Here is a 25,868-nt window from a genome sequence, read left to right on the forward strand (position 1 = left end):
TCTGGCAGAAGCGCAGAGTTTCTTGTTGTTCCTTTAGTATGCTCCTCTGGTAATAACCGGTAAGCAAACAGAATGTTTTATTTAGTATTTTAGAATTCGCGCCGACAATTGTTTAGGTTCCAATATCTTCTATATAACTTAGGCTAAGTATTTGTTTTCTTTTCAGTCTGACTTGGACTCACTCAGACACCATGATACTCACTTTGCACTTGTTCAAAGCGTTGATAGTTTGTGTTCCGTTCGTTCTTGTTATTTGCGAAGCAAGGAATATCTCTGAATCAGGTGAGTGTGAACCTATTTCAAAACATTTTCACTCGCAATGCCACGTTCTGAAAATCTTTCCTTGCCGAAATTTTTAACTTTAAGTTAATTAATGTTGGCACGTATGGCGCAGCAACAAGAACGCTCCGCTCACCCAGATCGACTCCCACAATGTGAGTTGGATTTGCTTTTATTTTATGTCGTTCGCTTTCACGAGGGTTTTTACCCCCTCGACAATAATCTATCTTCCAATTGTCAATTCGATCGAGAGAAAGTAGACGAAGAATCACCTGAGGGATTTGCTTTTCTTCGTAGTTAATCCAAATTAGTTTTAATTCTTACGCCTGAGGAAAGGGGTAGTTCTAATTTTATGAAAAGTGTAGAGATATGGGCAGCACCAAAATGTGTTTTACGGCCCTGAATAAGTGGGGCGTTAGAGAAACACTTAATCTGACTTGTGTGGCCAATTATGACACTGAATACACTTTATCTGATTCGTGTAGCCAATCACAACACAGGATATATATATATACTTCATCTAACTCGTGAAGCCAATCAGAACACAGGATATGCTTTATCCAACACGCGTGGCTAATCGTTTTATTTTCGTTTTCGTGGCGGGGAGAAAATTATGGAAGGTTGCTATTTATGGGCATTTCTTTTACAACAGCTCCTGACATTTGCCCCCCCGGATGGATGCGCTGGAATAATGCGTGTTACTACTTTGCAAATGATTCTGTCTCAAGCCGGGTCGCATGGCAAGACGCTCGACAGGCATGTCAGAGAATCCGTGGAGGAGACCTTGCCAGTATTCACAGTGCTGCGGAGAACGACTTTATAACACGCCATGTCTCAGGGTAAGAGCGGTCCAACTCCCTTTCTGAATTCTCACCAAATATGAAGAAGTCGAAAAACTATCCTAACCTATCTCCCAACTCAACCAACATTTGAGTTTGTTTTGAAAATCGTGCATGGAGAAAAGTCATGCACTGTCGCATTGAATGATTCCGAAAATATGATTTTTTGGTTATGACCTGACTCAGTTCGTGCGTTCCATCGTACAACTCTCAGTGCAAGCGCAATTATTCAGCTGTATTTTATCATTAATAAAATAATAGTCTTTATGATTATTTTTTAATTATTCTTATCATCAATTTTATTATGTAGTATTTGTTGGATTGGACTTAATGACCTCAGAGCAGAAGGCAATTTCCAATGGTCGGATGGATCATCATTTGTTTACAAAAACTATAGCAACAACGAACCAAATGATATCCATGGCCAAGAAGACTGTATAGAAATAAATTGGTGGTCAAATGGTTGGAATGACTTAAATTGCGGTAGGACCCTGTGTTACGTCTGCAAGCAGACCAAGGGTAAGTTACCCACAGTATGCCAGCTGATATGTAAAACTTATCACATTTTAGGCTGATACATTATTTTGTTTTTCACTCTCCGTAGTCACTGTAATGAGAAGTCAATTGTTCGTGTCAAATTTCTATCCCAAGCATGTACGAACCTCACCGCAAGCCCTTATTGAAAACTTAACCCTAAGATCAGTATGCATATTCTCCATACTGTTCTCTACAAATTTCCTAAGGTGCTGATAGGGAGAATTTATTTAAAAGTCAAGAGCCTCTTAGTTGGTGATCATTTCCTTTATTCCCTTCCCGTGACTATGATATTTGTTTCAGGGGTGATATTCAAGGGAGAAATTAGCTGCTAGTCCATGTTAGGGTGAAAAGGATTTAAGTGCTATTGAGAACAATTTTAGCTTTGACGTTTGATTTCATAAACGAATATTCAAGGCAACGTCACTGATCACAAGGTAATCTGTTTTATAACTAGGCTTCCTAATATCTTAAACTTGGGTTGATTATGCTGGGTCTGTAGTGTATTTTGGGAAAACAATTTCGTGAGCTTGTATTACTCGCAAGCATATTCTATCCTTTCACGAAGTTAATTGGTTCGGAAAAATTAAGAAACATATTTCTAATATTGCTTTTTTGCAATAAAATTTGGCAATAAAATTTGGCAATAAAATTTGGCAATAAAATTTGGCAATTAAAATTTGGCAAAAAATAAAAGCTACAGATATTCATGATATTTACAGAGTCGCCGGTATATGTATGGTCTCTGACCACGTTCTCGGTGCCCTAGTCAACTCTCGCACTATATTTTTACTTTTCACTTGCCTTTCGCTACCGGGTACGTGACACCTTAATTCTTTTACTTCACTTTTTCTCTGACTTTCCAACCCGTCAAGATTTCCGCTTTCAAGCTGCAAACCTTGCGACGTCGTGTATATTTCATTTGTTAGCCCATTTAATTTTGAGAAGAATTTTCCAAAATCGAAAGAGATACGAGCCGATGACTCGAATTTCAAAGTGTGCAATGTTGTACCTAAAATTCATTTCGAAATACTATTTTTTTCCGTTAGTTTGAGGGAAATTAGAATTTTCAAAACTTGTCATTTAATTCCATATGCTTGTTATTCCGGCCCCTTCATAGTTGCCTCGGAGCATTGCTTCGCTAGAGATACTCATTTAAAGTAACAGATGCGATCACAATACTGCCCGTCTGAATCAAAATATTCCATAATTTGTTTTTGTCAGAAAGTGACGGCTGATTAAAAGAGAAATTCTGCACTGGCTATGTACTAAACGATATTTTTATGATGTGATTCACAGACGCCATCATACCAGAATCAAATGTGAACTCTTGGGCTTTAGAACCAAGTAAGTATTATCGACATTAGTTAGAGACACTAAACCTTTTGTTATCAATATTGTTTATTGTTAATATGTTTGTGTTTGTAAACAAGAGCCAGAATGCTTAGTTGCTACTTTTGGTTTTCAATTGTCGGAATATCTTAGATGAAAGAGGTATTGTACATAAAAGTTTTCCGATCATCTCAGATTTAGCTGATTCAGGAATGAACACCAAATTTTAAGGAGTTTAATCTTCCAAGAAGATTTTGTCGCAAATGTATTAATATTCAAGCGGTAAAAGACATTTTCTGTGTTAACCTAGCCAAAAAGGAAGTTGGAAAGCAGGAAGCTGACGTCGCAACATGCTCTAGTCTAAACACACTATCGACCAATGAGAGCGCGCGTACCGTCTTAAATATTTTACGGTGTTGAATACTCCCTAGAACAATGTTTAATGAAGTGAGGCAGAAAATTGTTTAACTATGATTATCCAGGTGGTTAACACAGTAAAAACGCGTTTCAACTTATTAGACTTCTACTGGCCACCAACTTGCAACACATTAAAGAAAATGGACACGAAGTCTGACGCCTAGATTACTTGGTCAATCAACCAAGTGCACGCGCCTTAAGTTCAAAGAAAGAACAAAAAAGAGAAAAATGCGCTGTATCAAGAAACAAATTGTAGCTTATTCAATCCAAAGAGTAAAACATCATTATTTACCTTAATGTTACTGTGGCCTTGAGAAATCATATTTGTGTCTGAGCAGTTTACATATACAATAAAGTTATTAGTTAGAAAAAAGTCAAAACGCCGTAAAGCTGTTTTGAGAGAATAGCAAGCCTTAATAATTTAGGTGCGCTCGACGGCTGTAAAAAACAACAACAACAACAACTAACAAACAAACAAACAACTGTGAAGTTCGTTTTCGATATACGCGCGAAGCGTGAAATTGTGTGCAGTTACGATGCGAAATGTGGTACTACAAGACTTCAAGGCCCCGATCCAACTTTGAACTTTTCATGCATTGAAATTTACCTCCTTACTGAGTTCATAAGTAGAAAGATGCTTGAGTCGATGAAGCTGAACATTAGTTTTGGTTGACCCAAGAATTTTGTGCGAGTGGCACACACGAAATTCTGACTGTAGAGCAACTTCTATGCAAACGAAGTTTTTTTATGAGCCAAACATAATGCACGAAAGATTACTTCGCGTCCCATAATTCTCTTCTCTTACTGTATAGCATCAGTTTGACATATTAAGTTTAACAATATATTCTTCTGCAGAACTTTCTCTTTTAACTCCATTCAAATAGGTATTTCAGTTTGGTACATGAGAGGTTTGAGACGGGCTAAGGTGATTGTTTTTTCTTTGTTATTTATAAGCCCTTGGACGATGTGAGGATGGCTGGGTAAACTATGAAAAGAGCTGTTACCGCAGCGTGTCAGATCCTCTTCTTTCTTGGCAGAAAGCAAGGGATGTTTGTCGAGAAGGAAATAACACCAGTATGCATGGAGACCTTGTTACAGTCGATAATCAGTAAGTATTATATATTTAATCATAACCATTACAATTTCCTCAAACGCGATTGGTGCATTAGCTGCTTTATTTTTCATTATACATTCTGTAGAGCTGTAATCGAACAGTGCAATCGGACAGTTGACTGTAATCGGATAGTGTATTGGACAGTTGAAGTAGTCAATCATACTACGTCCTCTCAGCCAAATCCACTAATCACAGAATAAAACAAAATAACCATAGCAACAGCCACTTATCCTAAAAAAAGTTGAGGAATTTCCAAAATGGAGAAATTTCTTTATTTAGACATTGTCTCTACCAAAGATATTTGACCTAAATGGATTTGTTGTCTTCGGAAATTGAAACGGTTATGATTAATGGGTAACAGGACTTCTTGTCATCCAATTCTGTCTGTATTCATACTCGTGATTGACAAATTACAGAGCAAATTGGACTCCACTCAGTCCTTTTACTTAGTCCTAGTACCATTATTAAACTTACAAGTTACGCGTTTATATCACAGCTCTAGTGTGAGCCTTTTACGGTTGTTTATTTTAGCTCGTCTCTTTCCTCTTTTATGTCGAAAACTTACTGTAACATAGTGTTTTGTTTTGTTTCGAGATGAGGTGTGCTCGAGGCTTATCGGGTAATGTTCTTATGATAAGCTGTCACTTTTGTACAATCTTTGCTGAAAGTAGAATATAACTCTAATTCCTGGAATCGGTTTACTGTCACGTTGCCCTGAAGTCCTAATTGGCACCCACAGATATTGTAATTGTCTAACGGGAAAAATTGCATCCTTACCCTCTTGTCCAGAGGTGACTTTGTACCTGGCTGATAATCAATCAGTTTTCAATGAAGTCTACAAGTCCTCAGCTTCTACGTTCGCTATGAATGATCGACTAAAAAGGTCCGAAGTAAAAAAACGAAGGAATGGTAAGGGGCTAGCTTTGTTGGTTCAGTTGGGTTGCGGTCAGCTGAGTGTGTTGCTAATAGAAAACGGTCATATGTAAATTTCCTTCTGAGTTGAAAATAAACCTTTTCAAGGTACTTCTTTGTTTATGTTTTTATGATTGCGGCGTCGTTGAAGGAAGTTTTGCGCGGGTTAAAATGTCCTTGAGTGATTTTTCCTTCCTGTGAGTGGCTGGTTAAAGATATGTGCAGTCTAGGCTGGTGTTGAATGATGTGCCAGTGTTTCGTGAGAACCTTTTTAAGATTCGGTGTGGCCGGGTTGTGATTGGTAACAAACGGTGAAAGTTCTTTCGCCTTCTTTGTTTTGTTACAAAGGGTCTTTGTTCTGTCGGAGAACTGATCTTCAGTTTGGATTTTATGAACGAGCGTCGTAGGATAGCCTCTGTTACAGAGTCTTTGCTTGAGATCTCGTTTATTTTTATCAAAATTCTCCTTTATTGAGTTGGTCATTAAAAGACTTAATGCCTCTCCTTTGATAAAACCCTTTTTCGTATTAAAGGGGTGGCAGGATGAGAAATGTGTATATTGAAGTGTTTTAGTGGGTTTAAAATGGGTTTGTGAATCGAGAATTTTAAGAGTTGAAAGACGTGGTCCTTTGAATATCTCTGTGTCGAGAAAAACAGCGTGTTCGGGTGACATTTCACAAGTAAACTTGACTGTGGGGTGGAACAAGTTGGCGAAGTCTACAAAAATAGAAATTTCCTCCATTGGGATGTTCCACAGAGAGAATATGTCATCGATTAACCTTTTCCAAACGAATGATTTAAGTAGACTAGCGGCTAACAGTCGTTTTTAAAGGTCCGCCATGAAAATAACGGAAAAAGCGACTGCCATTTTAGTTCCCATAGCGATCCCGTGAGGTTGTACGAAGTGTTCAGACATTCTTTGTTTCCTTTTATGATGAAAAAAAAAAAAGAATAGAAATATCAGGTAATCAAAGAATTGGCATTTGATAAGAAATCGTTCTAAACCACCTTGATTCATGTTGCTTTCTCCGAGGCTGCCATGCTTTTTGGTTTGTTTTTAAACTTTCAGGCATTTTCAAAGATGTGATTGGCGATAAAATAATTGCATTTGCCCTTAAGAACGTGCTCGTTTCAACTAATGTTCAATCAATCATTAACACCGCTTTTCGCACACTCTTTTGCATGGGCATGACCAGACTATGAAGTAACGTGGACGGCAAACTACAGTTAACAATTGTAAGACTAAGTTTATTTACCGAAGCTAAAACAAACTAAAAGAGGTTTGGCTTTTCATTTTCCAGGCAAGAACAGGCATTCTTGAATACTGTCGTTCGAGAAAACAGCACTAATTTTTGGATTGGCTTTAATGACTTGATCTGGGAGGGCACATTCTTCTGGACAGATAACAGTCCTATCAGATACACCAACTGGAATGTCAATGAACTTTCAAAAAATAACCTGTCCATGGATTGCGTACTCATGAATCCTCATAAAGATGAAGGAAGATGGAGGACTGCCTCATGTAGTCAGAGATACGGGTTCATCTGTGAGGCAGGTTTGTGTAGAAAAAAATGATTTTATGAACTGGCCATAAAGTACACAACCATCGAGGAAAAATGTTCACACAAAATAAGTTAATTTAAAGATGTCAAATTAACGTAGGGAAAGAGGGAAATCTGACTTCCAAGTGAGAATTTGAACCCAACATCTCCGATGACGAGTCGGATGTTGTATCTTCAAGCTTTGAAAAAAAATCGGTGTGATAGGCCTTGTGCAACGTTGGGGTCATAGGTGACAGATGTCGTAGGTTCTACTACGATCAGCCTCTGTAAGTGCGTCCTGTAGGCAAAGGAGGTACGTATGGTATGTTACATTAGAGCACTTTTTGATTGGGTGTCATGTAATTAAAACCAAAGCAATCTCAAAAGCCGAACTGGCATAAGAAGAAACATATCACGGGGAGGCATATTATGCGAACTTGAAGTAAAAACAAGCAAACTGCATGAAGCGCGGGAAAACGAGGGTGACCAAGTCGAAATTTGTTTTAGTTCTGAATCTGACTGAGGTGTTTTTTTTCACATAGCGATGTAAAGCAAAAACAAAGCAATCCCGGGTTATTTTTTGCCACTCAATTGAAAATTGCTCTATTCACACGTAATTTATTGTCATGGCCACCGTGTTTTCTATAGTAAGGTGAGGAATTTTTAACATTATAAAGCAAGGCTGAAAGAAATAACTGTAAGGGAAATTTTCAGACGTGCAGATAACCATATATCTATAATCTCCTTTGCAGCCGTTGTTTGTTCTCGTCACACAACGCCCTCTATTCCACGTTGGAGAGAACACCATTGTGTGACGAGACCAAATGATGGTTGCGAAAGAGACTCTGCTTACAGCCGTTCCTCTAACAGAAAGGGAACCACAGTTACTCGCCTCAAAAATATAATTTCACGTAATTTTACTGCGAAAAGCAGACTGAAACTGTCATACCTCCAATATAACCTAACCAAAGACACATTGCGAACTTGTATAAGGGAAGATACACTAAGCAAGAGAAAATGATCATATTTCAAAGAGGGATCCTTGATTGGTTGTTACCTATCTGGACTTTGCCCTCTGTGTGTGAGATACGTGATAAAATACAGGTTGTTTACTGGAATTAACACGCGATTGATTGAATTCCAGAGTAGCTAAAGCGAATTTCATTCGCAGAAAGAGTCAAAACGCGGGAGAATGCGTGGAAAATTCACCATCTGTAGCATAACGTTTCATGTAAATTTTTTCCAGTGGTGTCGGATAATGCGGTTAGAATACGTGATAAAATGCAGGTTGTCTACAAGGAAATGGCATGTGATGGGGCGAAGTCTAATGTGACAAAATGGAATTTGATTGGTAGAATACATTTCAAGCAAGTGAACAATTGCCTCATGTTCATGTAGTGCAATGATTGGGTATGTCGTAATTGGACTTTGGATGATGCTTTCACAGTACGTGATGGAATTTAAGTTATTTGGCGTGTGCATTGTGAGAAAAGGTGCGGAAAAAACACGTTTCATCTGAAAAAATTATACAATAAAAATAAATGCGAACCTTTCATATTCCGAAAAATTTCGACCTCACTCGAAGAGGCTCTTGAAAGGCACAATCATAAAACTTTTCAAATGAGCCCAAGATTTCTGGTTAATGTCATTCTTTGTGCGCAGCCCCCTGATTCCATGACATCATTTACATGAAAACAATACCCAAACGCTGTGATTGGTGCATGATATGCAAACGCTGTGATATGATTGGTGCGACATACACACCCTTATGCGGCAATCTGATTGGTGCGAGATACATACCCTAATGCGACGATCTGATTGGTGCGAGCAACATACCACTCTACACGCTAACAAAATAACTTAAAAAGAAGGCAAGAAACAATACAAGAATATGAAAAGAAAATGGGTGATTTGTACACAACCTGAATAGGGGATACTTGAAATGACTGTTAGAGATATAGTCAGGCCACCTAACCAGCATTAATGGTAGTTTGAATAATATAAGATTATGCTCGAGTGATAAAAGCATTACGATTTAAACAATGGATAACCATAAAAACGACTATAAATGTATAAAAAAATAAGGAAATGTGTGAATTAGGCTACAGATATGCAGAGTTTGTTAGCTTATACCCTCTCTCTCTCTCAGTGTCTGCTCTTTCAATTCCTGATGAAATTATTTGTCTTGGTAGTATTTTCAAGAAAGATCACTTAATTAATGCCATTTAGCTCACTCGCATATACTGAGGGTTTTTGTTTTTGTTTTTTTTTTATTTCACAGAGGCTCTTCCCATTCTTACAACTCTTCCACCTTATGACCGACTGCCGGGTGAGCTTTTTTTATATGTTGTCCATCTAACCCTCCCAACGATGATTTAATGGAAAGTTGAATTTAACCGTTACCGTTGAATTTTTTCTTTTGTTTGTTTGTTTGTTTGTTGGTTCGTAACTTCGTAACTTGGCGCGCAAGTTGCTAACTTCGGACCACATCTTGGTAACTTGCAATGGCAACATAATGACTTGCGACTTGCGATTGCAACCTAAACTTGCATGGCATCACTTGGTGGCTTACAATGATAACATAGCAACTTGCAATGGTAACTTAGTAAATTGCAAAGGTAATTTAGTAACTTGCCATGGTATTTTCGTACCTTGTCATTTGCAATAGCAATTGAGAACTCTGAAATGGGAATTTAGAAATTTGCCATCTTATTTTAATACCTTTTAATGGTGTTTTAGTGACTTGTAATAGCAACTTGGCAATTTACAATCGCAGTAGAAATGGCAATTTAGGAATTTGCCATCTTATTTTAGTAACTTGCCATGGACACTTAATAACTTGGAATGGCGATTTAGTAACTTGCAATAGCAATTTGATAACTTGCCATGGTATTTCAGTACCTTACAATAGCAACTGAGCCATTTACAGTGGCAATTTAGTACTTTGCGAAGGCAATTTAAGAATTTGTCTTTGTATTGTATCTTGCTATTGCTATTTAGTAAATTGCATTAGCAATTTAGTAACTTGTCATAGTATTTTAGCAATTTACATTAGCAACTAAGCAATTTGCAGTGGCAATATATTACTTTGCTGAGGCAGTTTAAGAATTTGCCTTTGTATTCTTGTACCTTGTAATTTATAATGGCTATTTAGTAAATTGCATCTATCAGCAATTTAGTAACTTGCCATAGTATTTTAGCAACTTACACAAGCAACTAAGCAATATGCAGTGAGAATATAGTACGTTGTAATGGCAATTTAAACATTTGTCTTCTTATTTCAGTAACTTCCAATAGAAACTTAATAACTTCTAATGGCAGTCTAATATCTTGACGTGGTATTCTTATAACTTGCAGGTGCAGCTCAGTAACTTGCGAAGACTCTTGATTAAGCAATTTGCTCTGGCGACTTTTTGACTTGCAATGGCAATTTTGTTACATCCAGTGGCAATTCAATAACTTGTCAAAGCAAACGATTGCAAATCAATCACGTCATGCGGGGCGTGGCGGAAATTTTAGTTTATCGCTACACTTGCGTTTAAGATGCTCGTAAGTAAGTCAGATGACTAGACAATTTAGTTCCTTGACGGGGCGCGCAACCGCTTGTCAAAAAGGAGAAGGACTCTGCGAACGACATTGGCAACCTTCAGTACAATTTGTAGGAACTTCTTATTTTTAAACCTCATCTTCTAACATTAAGTTGGTTTTTTTTCTTTTTCAGTATGGCTGTTTTGGTTGAGTCGTAACCTATACTCAGCCACACATTAATGGCGCGTTATGAAACGCAACACAGTAATTTTGCAGTTTCTTTTAAAAATGCTTTTCAGCCCGCGAATGTCGCAAACGGGTCACCGGGTCAGGTTCATTGTTGGAGATTTCTTAAACATTTCCATCCATGGTAAAGCAATTGCGCATGGTCACTGCATTTTCTCCCGGGAGGCTAAGATTCAATCATATTTAATTTTTGACTTAGAAAACATATTTCGTGTGGCTCTGATTATGGCATCCATATGCGTCCATTCCGAGGTAAAATACCACATTTTTGTCATTCGCCAGACAATAACGTAGACAAGATTTTTCTCCGCTTATATGTAGGTTGGATGGACTTTGTCATTGTTGTCTGGTGATGGAGAATTTCATTAACACCCCCATTACTCTTGGGTTAATTATTTCCATACCCCCACCCTCACTGCACCTCGCCTAACTCGTGAACTTAGTCATATTCATCAGGTACATTATCTGAGAAGTTGTGGGATTTTTCACCGTGAACCCGTGATATTTGTGTTCTATTTCAGGTCCTCAATCCTCCGCGTTGGGAAATTGAAGAGGAGAATTAGACAATAAGGTAATTAAATATGGAGAAGGAAAGGGTTGAATGGTGCATGGACTGTCACAGTGACATCTCTTTACGAATTCTAACTTTAGTGAGATATGATTAGTTTCGTTACTCATTCTTGGTTAGCTTACGCAATCGATCTGCCATTTTTCCCAAAAGAGTGCGGGTAAAACTACGCTTAGGCAAAGTACAAGAGACTTTTAGAGAACAACGATGGCGACGGTAATGAGAAGGTGGCGAAATATAAGATTTCGTGAACCTGAAAAATCGCCTAGCGTGCGTTTGAAAACTTTTTATAAATTGCTCTGAGAAATGCGCGCGCTGTGATTGGTCAGAACGAGTTCATTATATTTCCATAACGCACGCGTCTACGTCACACGAGTGCACTGTTGAAATATAATGCACGCAGCCTACGTCATCGGTATGAGCGCGCGCAACTCACGATACATTTTAGGAAAAAAATAAAAAAACTTGTTCCTCGAGCATTGTTGAGTTATAAAAGCACTTGGGAATTTTTAAGAACACTCGAGAAGTTCGAGAAGTACGAGAAGCACGAGCCGAAGGTGAGTGCCTCTCTGCACTTCTCTCGTGTTCCTGAAATTCCCGCCTGCTTATAGAACTCAAAAACGCACTCGGCGCATTTTTTATTTCTCTATTAAATATCTTGGTCGTCCTCTACAAATCAACATTATGAAATCTCCAAAATTTTGCGCAGTCTGAGAGTGGGAACCCCTTGGGCAAATTGTCCACGTTTCTGCTTCGAACTCTACGCTCTATTCTCATGTTTTGCTGAAAGAAAAGATCTGGCGCCGTTTAAGACAGCGAACACCGCAACAGTTTATATACCCATGCTTGAAGTTCAATTACAAATGAACACATCACAGAACGGTACTATATAGTTGTCTATATCGAGATTGACGTGGGTCTTCTTGATATATTTGCTACTGAAGGTCTTAGTCTAAGGTAAGCCGTGTTGATTTTAAGTCTCTGATGAAGTTCACGACCCTTGTGTCAAATCCTCTTTAGCATATGATAAAATTAATTTTCTTCTAAGATAAGCTTGATCAGTGAGTATTGATAAGGCCGATAAGATCAGAGATTATTATGCAGGGGTACATTCAACGAGAAACCCCAACAACGCAAATACTGATCCTTGTGATATTTAGATGATGATTCATTGGGCGCGCCTTTAGAGGTCTGAGTTTAAAATTTCAAGGTCTTTCCAGTCACAAATCACTGTCAAGGCTCTGATGTGCATGCTTGCTTACAAGATGTTTTACATGTAAGCTTCAAGGAAGACACGTTGAAAAACATATGAAAACATTAGGTATCAGCGACAACATTTTCGCATGCTTTTGAAATGATTTTCACGTGCCTTTCACTTGCACATAAAACTATAGGTGTGAAAATCGTATTTAGACTTCGTCTAGATTTTACCATTACAAGTACGTGCAAATATGCATCTAGGTTTTTTTAAGACTTCTGCCTTGTATTGTTGTCTATCATGCGGGGAGCTTTTCTTTGTGTGAAAAAAAAAACCTTTCATTTTTTTCTCGTGACTCTGGCGAACCCTTCTCGTTATCAAACGGAAGTTGTGAGATGATCCTCTTTCGAAATAACAGTCAAGGTGAAATTATAAGAGTTTGTATGGGAATATTTATGACCGCTCTAAAGAATAAAAAATAGGTCAAATGCTGAATGAAAATACCTCTCCTTACTTCCACAGTACATTGCCTGTTATTTGGCCGCTTACTCCGTTGAAGGGAATCCATTTTAGCGAGTTATACATTTCGAGGTTTTCTACGCACATAAGAAAAGCTTTTCTTATATGTATGTATGATTGTGTGTGTGATCTAGCAATGACTTATGAACAGCATGTAGGCAAATAGAATTTGCTTTTTTTGTAACCTTGCTCCAAACTCTGCTACCTCAGTTTGTTGGTTATCTAAAATATTTGACAGTCAATTATCTCTTTTTCGTTAACGGGCCCAAAACGGGATTATTTAAATTTTTATGAACTTTTGTGGCCTTTACGGTTCGTGGGCAAGACTGCTTGAGAAATGACGCAAGTTTTTTTTTTAATGAAAAGGAACACGAATGCATTGCGAGCAGCTCTGAATACCTTTATGAAAGAAACTGATACTTCAGGAATCATCATTCGCAGCCAAACACCTTGAGAACGTCAAGTCACCAACAGTGTTTACAGGGAACTTTTTCTATGCGCATTACAGGTAAGCAGAGTTTCACTAAAAACTACAAACTTGAAAACAATTTTTCTGATAATAATTAACCAATGCTTAACCAATTGAAAATACTCCATACTAGAAGCTGAGACAGACTAACTGAAAAATACTACATCAAACTTCACTGGAACTACACGAAACCATGCTGAAGAACTTAAGCTACTTACAGCATCCCACACCAAAATTCACGAAACTACACTAAACTACATCAAACCATACTTGACTTCATCAAGCTAAACCAAACTACACCAACTTACTCCACACTACGCCAGCTTACACCAAACCGTACACCAAACTACACCAACTTACACCAAACCACACCAAACTACACCAAATTACATCAAACTTCACCAGACTACACCAAACTACACCAATGACTACACCAGAACACACCAAACTACACTAAACTACATCAACTTACACCAAACTAAACCAGACTACACCAAATTACACTAAACAGCACAAAGTTATACAATCTGTGAAAACCTGCAACCGGACTACCATCTGAACTACAGTGTGCTAGATTAAAGCTCACCCAATGCTAAGCAACTTCACTGATTTCACCAACTACACGAACTGAAGCAAAAAGTACGCGAAAATACACCCAACTCCACCAGTTGCTAAATTATCAACCAAACTCAAATATGGTCAATTCATTTCAACCACAATTAAAATAAACTTAAAAACTGTATAAACTCTTCATGATAAGGACACGAGACAGAACTTTACATTTCAACTGGCTGTCATGTATATTCTCCTCTCAGTGGAAAAAAATTGAAAGGAAAAACTTAAAATCACTTTACGGATGGTCTTATACTTAGTAGCTGAGAATTATGTGCTAGCAAAAAATGTTAAGCGTCACACTTTCATCATCAAAATTTCAATAGTCAATCAGTTGTTACCTTGGAGAAAGGTTTCATTATGAAAAGCACTTGAAATTTGAGCTTTTCAACAATAACTGTGGAAACAATGTCTTGATATCCTAAAGTGCGCTTTTCAGCATCCACTGGCATATTTTCATCTGACAGGAAAATGAATCATCTCTTATACAGAATTTGCGTTACACTTTGAATCGTATTCCACCAGCACAATAACAACTTCAATCTCAAGAATCTATTTTTTCCTTTAGTTCCGCGGCATTTTGATCTCGAATCATTAAGCTCTTTAATTCCCAAATCTCATGAAAAACTAATTGAAAGAAATATGACTCGTTTGCGGTAAATTTGGTGATTAAAAGCAATGTCAAAGTAAGGCAAACTCGTCATGTTCAACCTTGATAATACGGAAACATAACACAAGGTACGTGCAATTTCTTTTGGGAAGGAAAAAAGAACAAGGATAATTTGGTTACAACTGGATAAATATGCTTCTCATTGATCGCCGAACCAGTGTGCTAGTAGAATATGGTTTGAAACTTAACCATGATGCAGATTGTTACTACTGTGTTATTGGCCTCTTATTTTCTATTATCAAATATGTTTCTGATATGGTTGAAAATATTTTGAGCCTAACTTTCATTGTGCATCTGCGGCCACACTAAAGGGTAGCAGATTCCAAGCCCGATTTTTTTCAGTTTTCATTTTTATTGTATAATTAAGAAAATTGAAGACGGAAATCTTTGCGAAATTTGCCTCCAAAATTTCGAAATAACTGCTATCTTTGCATTAGCATTGCATCAGTTCTTTCCTAATTCGGATTTTGAATGTCGATGAAAGGAGGAGAGGAACCCGTCGGTTTCATTTTGATTAAGGGCACTGCTACTAAGTTATATTAAACGAATTCTGAACAGGATAGTCATTTCCTTAAGAGTACTTTTTATATAGTAAAACGTCTAATCTGAGGGCTAAGAAATATAGACTTAATAATCTATTTTTGTTACGAGAATTCGTCGAGATGCAAAACGTGACATGAACTGACAGATTGACTTCCGTTGTGTCCTTTAGAGCTCAGAAATCAAATTTCAGATATACAAGATAGAATTTCTTGATTTATAAGATAAAAGTTGTCTTTTCGTTTAACGCTGACTCTAAGATATATCCCAAGTAACCTTGCTATATGAGATGGGGTGCATTCGGTTGCAAGGTTGCAGAAAAAACGTTTAGGAACAGCAATCATATCAGGGGTGTGTAAAACTGCTCTTATATGAAAAAGCAATAACTTTTAATGATGTAACATGCTGGTCTGAGCATTATACGAGTTTTTTAGGTTTTTTCTTATCTTGGATCGATATCATTTCTCTATAATTACTATATATTCCAAGCTGAAAAAACCATGAGTCATAGACTCGTCCTAAACATAGCATCACTAAAAGCTTTCTCGGCAACAAGATTTGACTGCAACTTGGTACCCTGGCCTGGAAACAAAACCTATTACAAGCACTGGGCAATGGTCCTTGAAAAGCCTGGCTGTTATAGAGGAAACGATCGAATGATTTTTCTTAGTCCTACCGTTTAAGCGATACTTTAATCAGAATTTTAACACTTGTTACCATGAATTTTCCATTTAATAGTTCTGCTTTTCAAATCCTTCATAAACGTGGGAAAATACCATCAAGCAAGATCTATACGTTTAATCTAAACATTATATGCTTGACTGAAAGATGTACGCTATTGGAAATGAGTCACTTTGTTTTTCACAATGATACATTATCATTTGCGTAATGTTTGCTTGAGGCAAGACCATACTGTTGTTGATATAACCAGGGATCAGTCAGGGCTGGTATCAAAAACAGTTTCGCTTTCGAACTTCTGGCCAAAGCGCAGAGTTTCTTGTTGTTCCTTTAGTATACTTTTCTGATAATAACAGGTAAGCAAACAGAATGTTTTATTTTATGTATAACGAGCCGTATAGCATCCGTGCTGACAATTGTTTAGGTTTCCAGTATCTTCCATGTTACTGAGTATTTGTTTTCTTTTCAGTCTCACTTGGACTCACGCAGACACCATGATACTCACTTCGCACTTGTTCAAAGCGTTGATAGTTTGTGTTCCGTTCGTTCTTGTTATTTGCGATGCAAGAAATGTCTTTGGATCAGGTGAGTGTGAACCTACTTAAAAAACATTTTCAACTGCAATACCATGTTGTGAAAATCTTTCTATGAAGGAAAAATTTAAGTTTAGGTTGATTAATGTTGGCATGCATGGCGTAAGAACACTCCGCTTACGCAGACCGACTCTTAGAACTGGATCGTATGTGAGTTGGATTTGCTTTTAGTTTCCGTCGCTTTCACGAGGGTTTTTACTCCCTCTACAATATTCTACCTTCCAATTGTCAATTCGATGGAGAGAAAGTAGACGAAGAAGCACTTCTGGGATTTGCTTTTCTTCGTAGTTAATCCAACTTAATTTGAATTCTTATGCCTGAGGAAGAGAGTTGATCTAATTTAAAAAATGGTAGAGATATGGGCAGCACCAAAATGTGTTTTATGTCCTGAAAAGGCAGTGCGTCAAAGAAACACTTTATCTGACTTGTGAAGCCAATCATAACACTGAATACAATTTATCTGATTCGTGTAGCCAATCATAACTCAGGATACACTTTATCTAACTCGTGAAGCCAATCAGAACACAGGATATGCTTTATCCAACACGTGTGGCTAACCGTTTTATTTTCGTTTTCGTGGCGGGGAGAAAATTACGGAAGGTTGTTATTTATGGGAATTTCTTTTACAACAGCCCCTGACATTTGCCCCCCTGGATGGATGCATTGGAATGACACGTGTTACTACTTTGCTTTATTTTGAATCAAGCCGGGTCGCATGGCAAGACGCTCGACAGGCATGTCAGAGAATCCGTGGAGGAGACCTTGTCAGCATTCACAGTGCTGCAGAGAACGACTGTATAGAACGCCATATCTCAGGGTAAGCGCGGTCTAATATCCCTACTAAATTCTTACCAAATATGAAGAAGTCGAAAAACATAATTTTTGAAATGGGGGGTGGGAACATGTGTTCCTGCAAGGTAGTGTAACGCTAAATATTGCGTAAAGAACTGTTGCAGCATTTTTGCAATCATTGGGAAAAGGGAAACTTAGTTGCACTGTGTGCAACACTTACTTCTTAAACTGGAAAACGTTGCGAGACATATTAATCTTATACTTCTGCGAAAGAATGGACGCATGGAGAAAACAAACATGTGCACAAACGTTTATCGCTGTCAGATGGTTTCTTTGCGTTCAATTGACTATTAATTTAGTTTAATTCCATTTTTACTCTCATTGCGTTGAAACTTACATTATTAAAGCGTAAATCTAACTCCCAACACAACCAATATTTGAGTTTTTTTCAAAATCGTGCATGGAGAAAAGTTGTGCACTGTCTCACTGAATGATTCTGAAAATATGACTTACTGGTTATGACCTGACTCAGTTCGTGCGTTGTATCGTACAACTCTCTGTGCACTTATTTCACCTGTCGTTTATCATTAATAAGATAATAGTCATTATGATTATTTTTATAATTATTCTTATCATTAATTTTATTATGTAGTCCTTGTTGGATTGGACTTAATGACCTCAGGACAGAAGGCAATTTCTAATGGTCGAATGGGTCATCATCTGTTTACAAAAGCTATAGCAACAACGAACCAAATGATTTCCATGGCCAAGAGGACTGTGTGGAAATAAGGTCGTGGTTAGCAGGTAGTTGGAATGACTTAAATTGCGGTATCAACCTGTGCTACGTCTGCAAGTAGACCAAGAAGTTACCCACAGTATGCCAGCTGACATGTAAAACTTATCACATTTTTGGCTGATACATTATTTTGTTTTTCACTCTCCTTTGTCACTGTAATGAGAAGTCTATTGTTCGGAAAACAACGGTAATTTAGCGAGCCTGCAAATACTTGAAAGCATTCTATCCTTTCACGAAGTTATTTGATTCGGAAAAACAAAGAAACATATTTCTAATTTTACTTTTTTTGCAGAAGCAATTAAAATTTGGTGAAATAAAAACAACAGGTATTCATCATATTTACAGAGTCGCCGGTATATGTATGGTCTCTGACCACGTTCTCGGTGCCCTAGTCAACTCTCGCACTATATTTTTACTTTTCACTTGCCTTTCGCTACCGGTTACGTGACACCTTAACTTTTTTACCTCTCCCTTTCTTCAACTTTCCAACAGGTCAAGACTTCCGCTTTCGAGCTGCAAACCTTGCGACGTCGTATACATTTCATTTGTTAGCACATTTAATTTTGAGACGGGAATTTTCCGTTAGTTTGAAGGAAGTTAGAATTCGTTTCAGTGGCGCTTTAAAAAGTATTCGAGGATAACGGGGTCTCAAAACTTGTCATTGAATTCCATACGCTTGCTCTTCCGGCATAGTTTTTGTCTCGTCGCCGCGGAGCATTGCTATCCATTTGAAGTAACAGATGACGACCACATTACTAACCGTCTGAGTCAAAATATTCCATAAATTGTTCTTGTTAGAAAGTGACGGCTGATCAAAAGAGTAATTCTGTACAAGTTATGTACTAAACGATATTTTTATGATGTGTTTCACAGACACCATCATACCAGATTTAAATGTGAATCCTTCGGAACCTAAACCAAGTAAGTAATATCGACATTAGTTAGAGACACTATGTATTTTGTTATCAATATTGTTACTATGTTTGTGTTTATAGACAAGAGCCAGAATGCTTAGTTACTACCTCTGGTTTTCAATTGTCGGAATATCTTAGATGACAGAGGTCTTGTGCATGACAGTTTTCCGATCATCTCCGATTTAGCTGATCCAGGAATGAACACAAAATTTTAAGGAGTTTAATCTTCCGAGGAGATTTTGTCGCAAATTTATTAATATTCCAGCAGTAAAAGACATTTCCTTTGATAACTTAGCCACAAAAGAAGATGGAAAGCTCAGGAAGCTGACCTTGCAAGATACTTTCGTCTAAACACACTATCGACCAATGGGACACGCATACCACCTTAAATATTTTACGGTGTTGAATACTCCCTAGAACAATGTTTAATGAGGCGGAGGCAGAAAATTGTTTAACTATGATTATCCAAGTGGTTAACACAGTAAAAACGTGTTAGAAGTTTAAACTTATTAGACTTTTACTGGCCACCAATTTGAAACGCATTAAAGAAAGCTTCTTTTATGAGCAAAACACGATGCTTGAAAGATTTCTTCGCGTCCCATAATTCTCTTCTCTTACTGTATAGCATCAGTTTGACGTATTGAGTTTATATATTATTCTGTCGAACTTTTTCTTTTAGGCCCACCCAAAGAGATAGTTAAGTTCGGTACATGAAAGGTTTGAGATGGGCCAAGGCGATTGTTTTTTGTCTTTGCTGTGTCTAAGCCCTCGGACGATGTGAGGATGGCTGGATGAACTATGAAAAGAGCTGTTACCGCAGCTTGTCCGATCCTCTTCTTTCTTGGAAGAAAGCAAGGGATGTTTGTCGAAAAGGAAATAACACCAGTACGCATGGAGACCTTGTTACAGTGAATAATCGGTGAGTATTTATATTTAATCAAAACTACAACAAATTCTTGAACATGATTGGTTATCACCAGCCCGATTTGAGCGCTAATAAAACAATGTTTGCGTCATGCTTGTAATTAGACTCGTGATGATGGTGGCTTATCATCTGTTGCCCATTTACACCTCGTCAGTTAAAAAGGCAGCTAATTAGTGAGCATATTAAAATACCCCTTGTCGCAGCAATTTGATCACTCCTGATGAAGGCACTAGACAGGAGTGTCGAAACGTTGGGTCTATGAATTGTAACTTCTCGGTCACATTCATTTAATCTTTAAACCAAAGTAGCATCATACTATGTCTGAGTCAAAGGGACAGTTAACACGTCAGGCCTTGTAACTGTGAACAGAACGCGTCATGTGCGCGCGCTGTTGACTCGCATTTCTCCGAGTTAACTGTAAGTTTTTTTTTATGAAAACGTACAACTGATGTCCAGCTTCTTTCTCAAATTTTGTTATAGTTTTGATTAATTGATAACAGGACTTCGTGTTGTCCAATTCTGTCTGCAATCATACGAGTGATTGACAAAATCGGACGACCGCGAAGCGGGAGTTCGATTTTGTCAATCACTCGTATGATTACAGACCGAATTGGACTCCTCTTGGTCCTAGTACCATTATTAATCTTACAAGTTACGCGTTTATACCCCAGCTCTAGTCTGAGCCTTCTACGGTTGGGTATTTTAGCTCGTCTCTATCCTCTTTTATGTTGACAACCTACTGGTAATGCAGTGTTTTGTTTTGTTTCGTGATGAGGTGTGCTCGAGGCTTGTCGGGTAATGTTCTTATGATAATCTGTCACATCTGTGCAATCTTTTCTGAAGGTAGAATACAACTTTACTTCCTGAAATCGGTTTGCTGTCACGTCGTCCTAGAGTCCTAATTGGTACCCACAGATATTGTGATTGTCTAATAGGAAAAATTGCTTCCATATCCTCTTATCCAGAGATGAATTTGTACCTGGCTGATCAAGATTGAGCAAGATTCGTTCAGACATTTCTTTGTTTCCTTCAGTTCAACTAAAAAAAAAATAGAAATATCAGTTAATCAAAGAATTGGCGTTTGATAAAAACGAAACCGTTTTAAACCACTTTGACTCATATTGCTTTCTCCGAGGCTGGCATGCTCTTTGGTTTGTTTTCAAACTTTCAGGCATTTTTAAAGATGCTGATTAGAGATGAAATAATTTCATTTTCCCTTAAGTGGGTGATCGTTCCAACTAAGACTAAGCAGTTGTTGAGTCCAAACAAATTGGAAGACGAGTTTATTAACCGAAACTAAATCGAACTAAAAGAGGTTATGGCTTTTCATTTTCCAGGCGAGAACAGGCATTCTTGAATACTATCGTTCGAGAAAACAGCACTTATTTTTGGATTGGCCTTTATGGCTTGATATGGGAGGATACATTCCTTCGGACAGATAATAGTCATCGTAGATACACCAACTGGAATGTCAATGAACCCTCAAAACATAACCAGTCCATGGAATGCGTACTCATGAATCCTCAGAATCCTCAGGAAGATGGAGGACTGCGTCATGTAGTCAGAGGAACGGGTTTATCTGTGAGATAGGTTTGTTAAGAAGAAAATGATTTTATAAACTGGCTATAAAGTACACAACCATCGAGAAAAAAATGTTCACTCAAAATAAGTTAATTTAAAGATGTCAAATTGACGTAGGAAAAGAGGGAACCCAACGCCTTCCGATGACAGGTCATCTTCAAGCTTTGAAAAAAAATCATCGGTGTAATAGGCATTGTGAAACGTTGGGGTCATAGGTGACACATGACCAACATTAATAGTAGTTTGAATAATATAAGTTTATGATCGAGTGATAAAATGTAAATAATGGATAACCATAAAAACAACTACATATGCATAGAAAATAAGGAAATGTGTGAATTAGGTTAAGAGATGTACATAGTTTTTTAGCTTATACTCTCTCTCCGTGTATGCTTTTTCAATTCCTAATGAAATTATTTGTCTAGGTTGTATTTTCAAGAATAATCACTTAATTAATGCCATTTAGCTCACTCGCATATACTGAGGGTTTTTCTTTGTATTTCACAGAGGCTCTTCCCATTCTTCCAAATCTTTCAACTCTTCCAACTCTTTCAACTTATGACCAACAGCCTGGTGAGCTTTTTTAATGTTTTCCAACTAACCCTCCTAACGATGATTTAATTGAAAGTTGAATTTAACCGTTACCGTTGAATTTTTTCTTTTGTTTGTTTGTTTGTTGGTTCGTAACTTCGTAACTTGGCGCACATCTTGGAACATAATGACTTGCAACTTGCGATTGCAACCTAAACTTGCATGGCATCACTTGGTGCCTTACAATGATAACATAGCAACTTGCAATGGTAACTTAGTAAACTGCAAAGGTAATCTAGTAACTTACCATGGTATTTTAGTATCATGTCATTCGCAATGGCAATTGAGAACTTTGAAATGGCAATTTCGAAATTTGCTATCTTATTTTAATACCTTTTCACGGTATTTTAGTGACTTGCAATAGCAACTTGGCAATTTGCAATAGCAATTGAAATGGCAATTTAGGAATTTGCCATCTTATTTTAGTAACTTGCAGTGGTAATTTAGTAACTTGCAATAGTAATTTGATAACTTGCCATGGTATTTCAGTATCTTACAATAGCAACTGAGCAATTTGCAGTGTCAATTTAGTAGTTTGCAAAGGTAATTTAAGAATCTGCCTTTGTATTCCCGTACCTTGTAATGGCTATTCAATTTAATGGCGGGAATTTTAGTTTATCTTTACACTTACGTTTAAGATGCTTGTAAGGAAGTCAGATGACCAGACAATTTAGTTCCCTGACGGGGCACTCGACCGCTCGTCAAAAAGAACGAGGACTCTGCGAACGACATCACAACCTTCAGGACAATTTATAGGAACTACTTATCTTTAAACCTCATCTTCTAAAATTAAGTTAATTTTTTTTTCGTTTTCAGTATGGCTGTTTTAGTTAAGTCGTAGCCGAAACTCAGCCACACATTACTGGCGAGTTATGAAATGCGAGACAGTGTTTTTGCAGTTTCTCTCAAAAATGCTTTTCAGCCCGTGAATTTCGTAAACGGGTCACCGGGTCAGGTTCTTTGTTGAAGATTTCTTTAATATTTCCATCCATGGTAAAGCAGTTGCGCATGGTCACTGCATTTTCTGAGATATCCGTGGCGACAATTGAAAATGGAGATAAAAAAGATCAAATTTTGATGAAAAGTAAATAATGTGGATACATATATATTCCATTAAAATGTTGATATACGGCTAAAAAGTTGCGTTATACAAAAAATGCAAAATAGAAAGAAAAAAAGATTTGTTGTCTATAATAACAGGAAATCTTTTGTTAAATGAGAAGGTTAACACTTTGCCAGAGAATCTCCTAGGAATACTTTTCGAGGATAAAACATCTCAGCACAACAATAGCAGCAAGAATTCATTTTTCCCTGGTAGAAGCCATTTCAGCCATATTTCACGCCAAATGCTGTGGCGAGATATTCGGATAAAAATTTATAAGCAGTCATCGATTCTAATGGTACTTGTGACATCAAAAGGTTTGTATGTACACTACAAGTTGCCCAACTCGTGAACTTTGACATATTCATCTAGTACATCATTTGAGAAGTTTGTTATTTTTGCACCGTGAACCTGTGATATTTGTGTTTTATTTCCAGGTCGTCGGTCTTCCGTATTGGGGAATGTAGAAGAGAATTAGATGTAATAGGTAATTTGGTATGGAGAAGGAAAGGTTTGAATTGTGTATGGTCAGTTTATTCGTCATGGACTGTCACAGACATCTCTTTATGAATTCTCACCTCTGTGAGATATGATTAGTTTCATTACTCATTCTCGGTTAGCTAACGCAAGCGATCTGCCATCTCCCCAAAAGATCGTGGACAAAACTACGCATAGGCAAAGTATGAGAGACTTTAAGAAAGCAACGACGGCGACGATAATGAGTAGGTGACGAAATATAAGATTTCCTGAATTTGAAAAATCGCTCAGCGCGCGCGTTTAAGTACTTTGTAAATATCCGCTTGGTCGTCGTTTACAAAACAACATTATGAAAGCTCCAAAATTTTGCGTAGTCTGAGAGTGGGAGCCCCTTGGGCAAATTATCCACGTTTCTGCTTCGAACTCTACACTCCCCTCTCACGTTTTGCTGACAGAAAAGATCTGGCGCCGTTTAAGACAGCAAACATATCATGCGCTACTCGAAAAATACTTAGGAAAAAGGGAAGTTTTTTTTTGTTATCCCAGGCATAGCTGTCGTGACTCCCTAATTAAATCTGTGGCAGAACGTATGTAGAAAATTTATTTAAACACATCATCAATTACAATTTCTATACCCATGCTTGAAGTGCAATCACAAATGAACATTTCACAGAAAGGTCTAAGGTATACCATGTCGATTTCAAGTCTCTGATAAAGTTCACGACCCTTGTTTTAAATCCTCTTAAATAACCTTGATTAGTGAGTATTGATAAGGCTGATAAGATCAGGGATTATTATGCAGGGGTCCATTCAACGAGGAACCCCAACAACACAAATACTGATCCTTTTGATATTTAGATGATTCGCTGGGTGTGCCTTTAGAGGCCTGAGTTTTAAATTTTCAGGTCATTCCAATCACAAATCAATGTCACGGCTCTAGTGTGCATGCTTGCTTACAAGAGTTTTTACATTTAAGCTTCAAGGAATCATTGAAAATCATATGAAAACATTGTGCATAAGCGATAACATTTCCTTATGCCTTTTAAATGATTTTCGCGTGCCTTTTACTTGCACATAAAACTTGTATAATATAGGTGTGAAAATCGAATTTAGACTTCGCCTAGATTTTACCATTACAAGAGCCTGAGTACGTGCAGATATGCGTCCAGGTTTTTTTAAGACTTCCGGTTGTCTATCATTCGGAAAGCTTTTCTTTGTGTGAGAAAATAAACCTGTCATTCTTTTTGTGACTCTGGCGAACCCTCCTCATTATCAAACGGAAGTGACGTTTTTATTCAATCAGTACTTATAACTTGTTAATATCAGTTTCCTGCCTTTTATGTTGGCGTTCTGTTGTTCTCGGTATCGGAAACTTGTTTTGCTGAGTTATGCATTTTGTTTAGTTGAAACAATTAAGCTAGTTATGCATTTTGTTCAGTTGTGCCTTTTAAGTAAGTTTGACTGTTTGAACTGCTTCAGCCAATTAAGATAGATTGTGAAATTTGTGAAGTTAAACTGTTCTCGCTGAAGTTTTGGTTTCGGTTTGACACGCTGCTGTTCCCACGGACGCATTCAGTAGCGTGTTAAACTTGACTGACTCTGCTATCCGCTTGTTCCTTTGTTTTTTATTATTATTATTATTATTATTATTAGTTAGTTGTTCAACGTTACCAGACGACGACCACCAAATTATGCTCGACTTTTTTTTTCAGAGTGATTGAATATATATTTATTTTTAACCGCAGAATATGACATCTGCGGCCTACAGAAACTTCGACATGACTTATATCAGTTTGCCGAATATAAGACGAGAGCCGAAATACTGTATGTGCTAAAAACAACGTTCTCAGCATGATCAGAAAAACAGGTCATAGATATCCATTTTAAACTCTCCCTTTTAAATTTTTTATCAAACATACCACTTTCCTCCCATTTCTTGACTTGTACCAAATAGTATTTCGCACAAAACACCGAGGCTTCAAAGACAGAACAGCCCATCTCGCCACAATGTAGAAGTTGTATTTGCGTGCCAATAATAAAAGCTGATTTTTTTTTTTTAGTAATATATCGTGATTATTATAAGTAAGAATCGTTGGGACCTT

The 25,868-nt window shown here is 37.5% G+C and overlaps 1 protein-coding gene across 2 annotated transcripts; it reads left to right on the plus strand.

Annotated features, from left to right (window-relative positions):
* On the plus strand, positions 1–25,840 carry LOC131781652 (macrophage mannose receptor 1-like). Of its 2 annotated transcripts, XM_066159547.1 has the most exons (16): positions 1–59; positions 167–282; positions 932–1,118; positions 1,429–1,637; positions 2,952–2,999; positions 4,356–4,509; positions 6,728–6,981; positions 9,249–11,312; positions 13,393–13,534; positions 16,465–16,580; positions 17,221–17,405; positions 18,033–18,184; positions 19,050–19,097; positions 19,770–20,009; positions 21,353–25,217; positions 25,512–25,840. In XM_066159547.1, exons 2-8 carry the CDS (start codon positions 192–194, stop codon positions 9,344–9,346), a joined length of 1,041 nt encoding a protein of 346 aa, XP_066015644.1. In that variant the 5' UTR covers positions 1–59; positions 167–191; the 3' UTR covers positions 9,347–11,312; positions 13,393–13,534; positions 16,465–16,580; positions 17,221–17,405; positions 18,033–18,184; positions 19,050–19,097; positions 19,770–20,009; positions 21,353–25,217; positions 25,512–25,840. The 2 variants fall into 2 exon arrangements, with proteins under 2 accessions (XP_066015644.1, XP_066015643.1); XM_066159546.1 differs by having other exon boundaries at positions 21,353–25,840.
* Positions 25,841–25,868: the final 28 nt, after the last annotated feature.

The sequence above is a fragment of the Pocillopora verrucosa genome, chromosome 1 (genome assembly GCF_036669915.1).
Source record: "Pocillopora verrucosa isolate sample1 chromosome 1, ASM3666991v2, whole genome shotgun sequence".
Lineage (NCBI taxonomy): Eukaryota > Metazoa > Cnidaria > Anthozoa > Scleractinia > Pocilloporidae > Pocillopora > Pocillopora verrucosa.

Coding starts and splice junctions, on each gene's coding strand:
- LOC131781652 (XM_066159546.1), top strand. CDS start 192: ATGATACTCACTTTGCACTTGTTCAAAGCGTTGATAGTTTGTGTTCCG. Junction 1,119..1,428: donor ATAACACGCCATGTCTCAGG/GTAAGAGCGGTC, acceptor TTTATTATGTAG/TATTTGTTGGATTGGACTTA. Junction 4,510..6,727: donor CTTGTTACAGTCGATAATCA/GTAAGTATTATA, acceptor TTCATTTTCCAG/GCAAGAACAGGCATTCTTGA.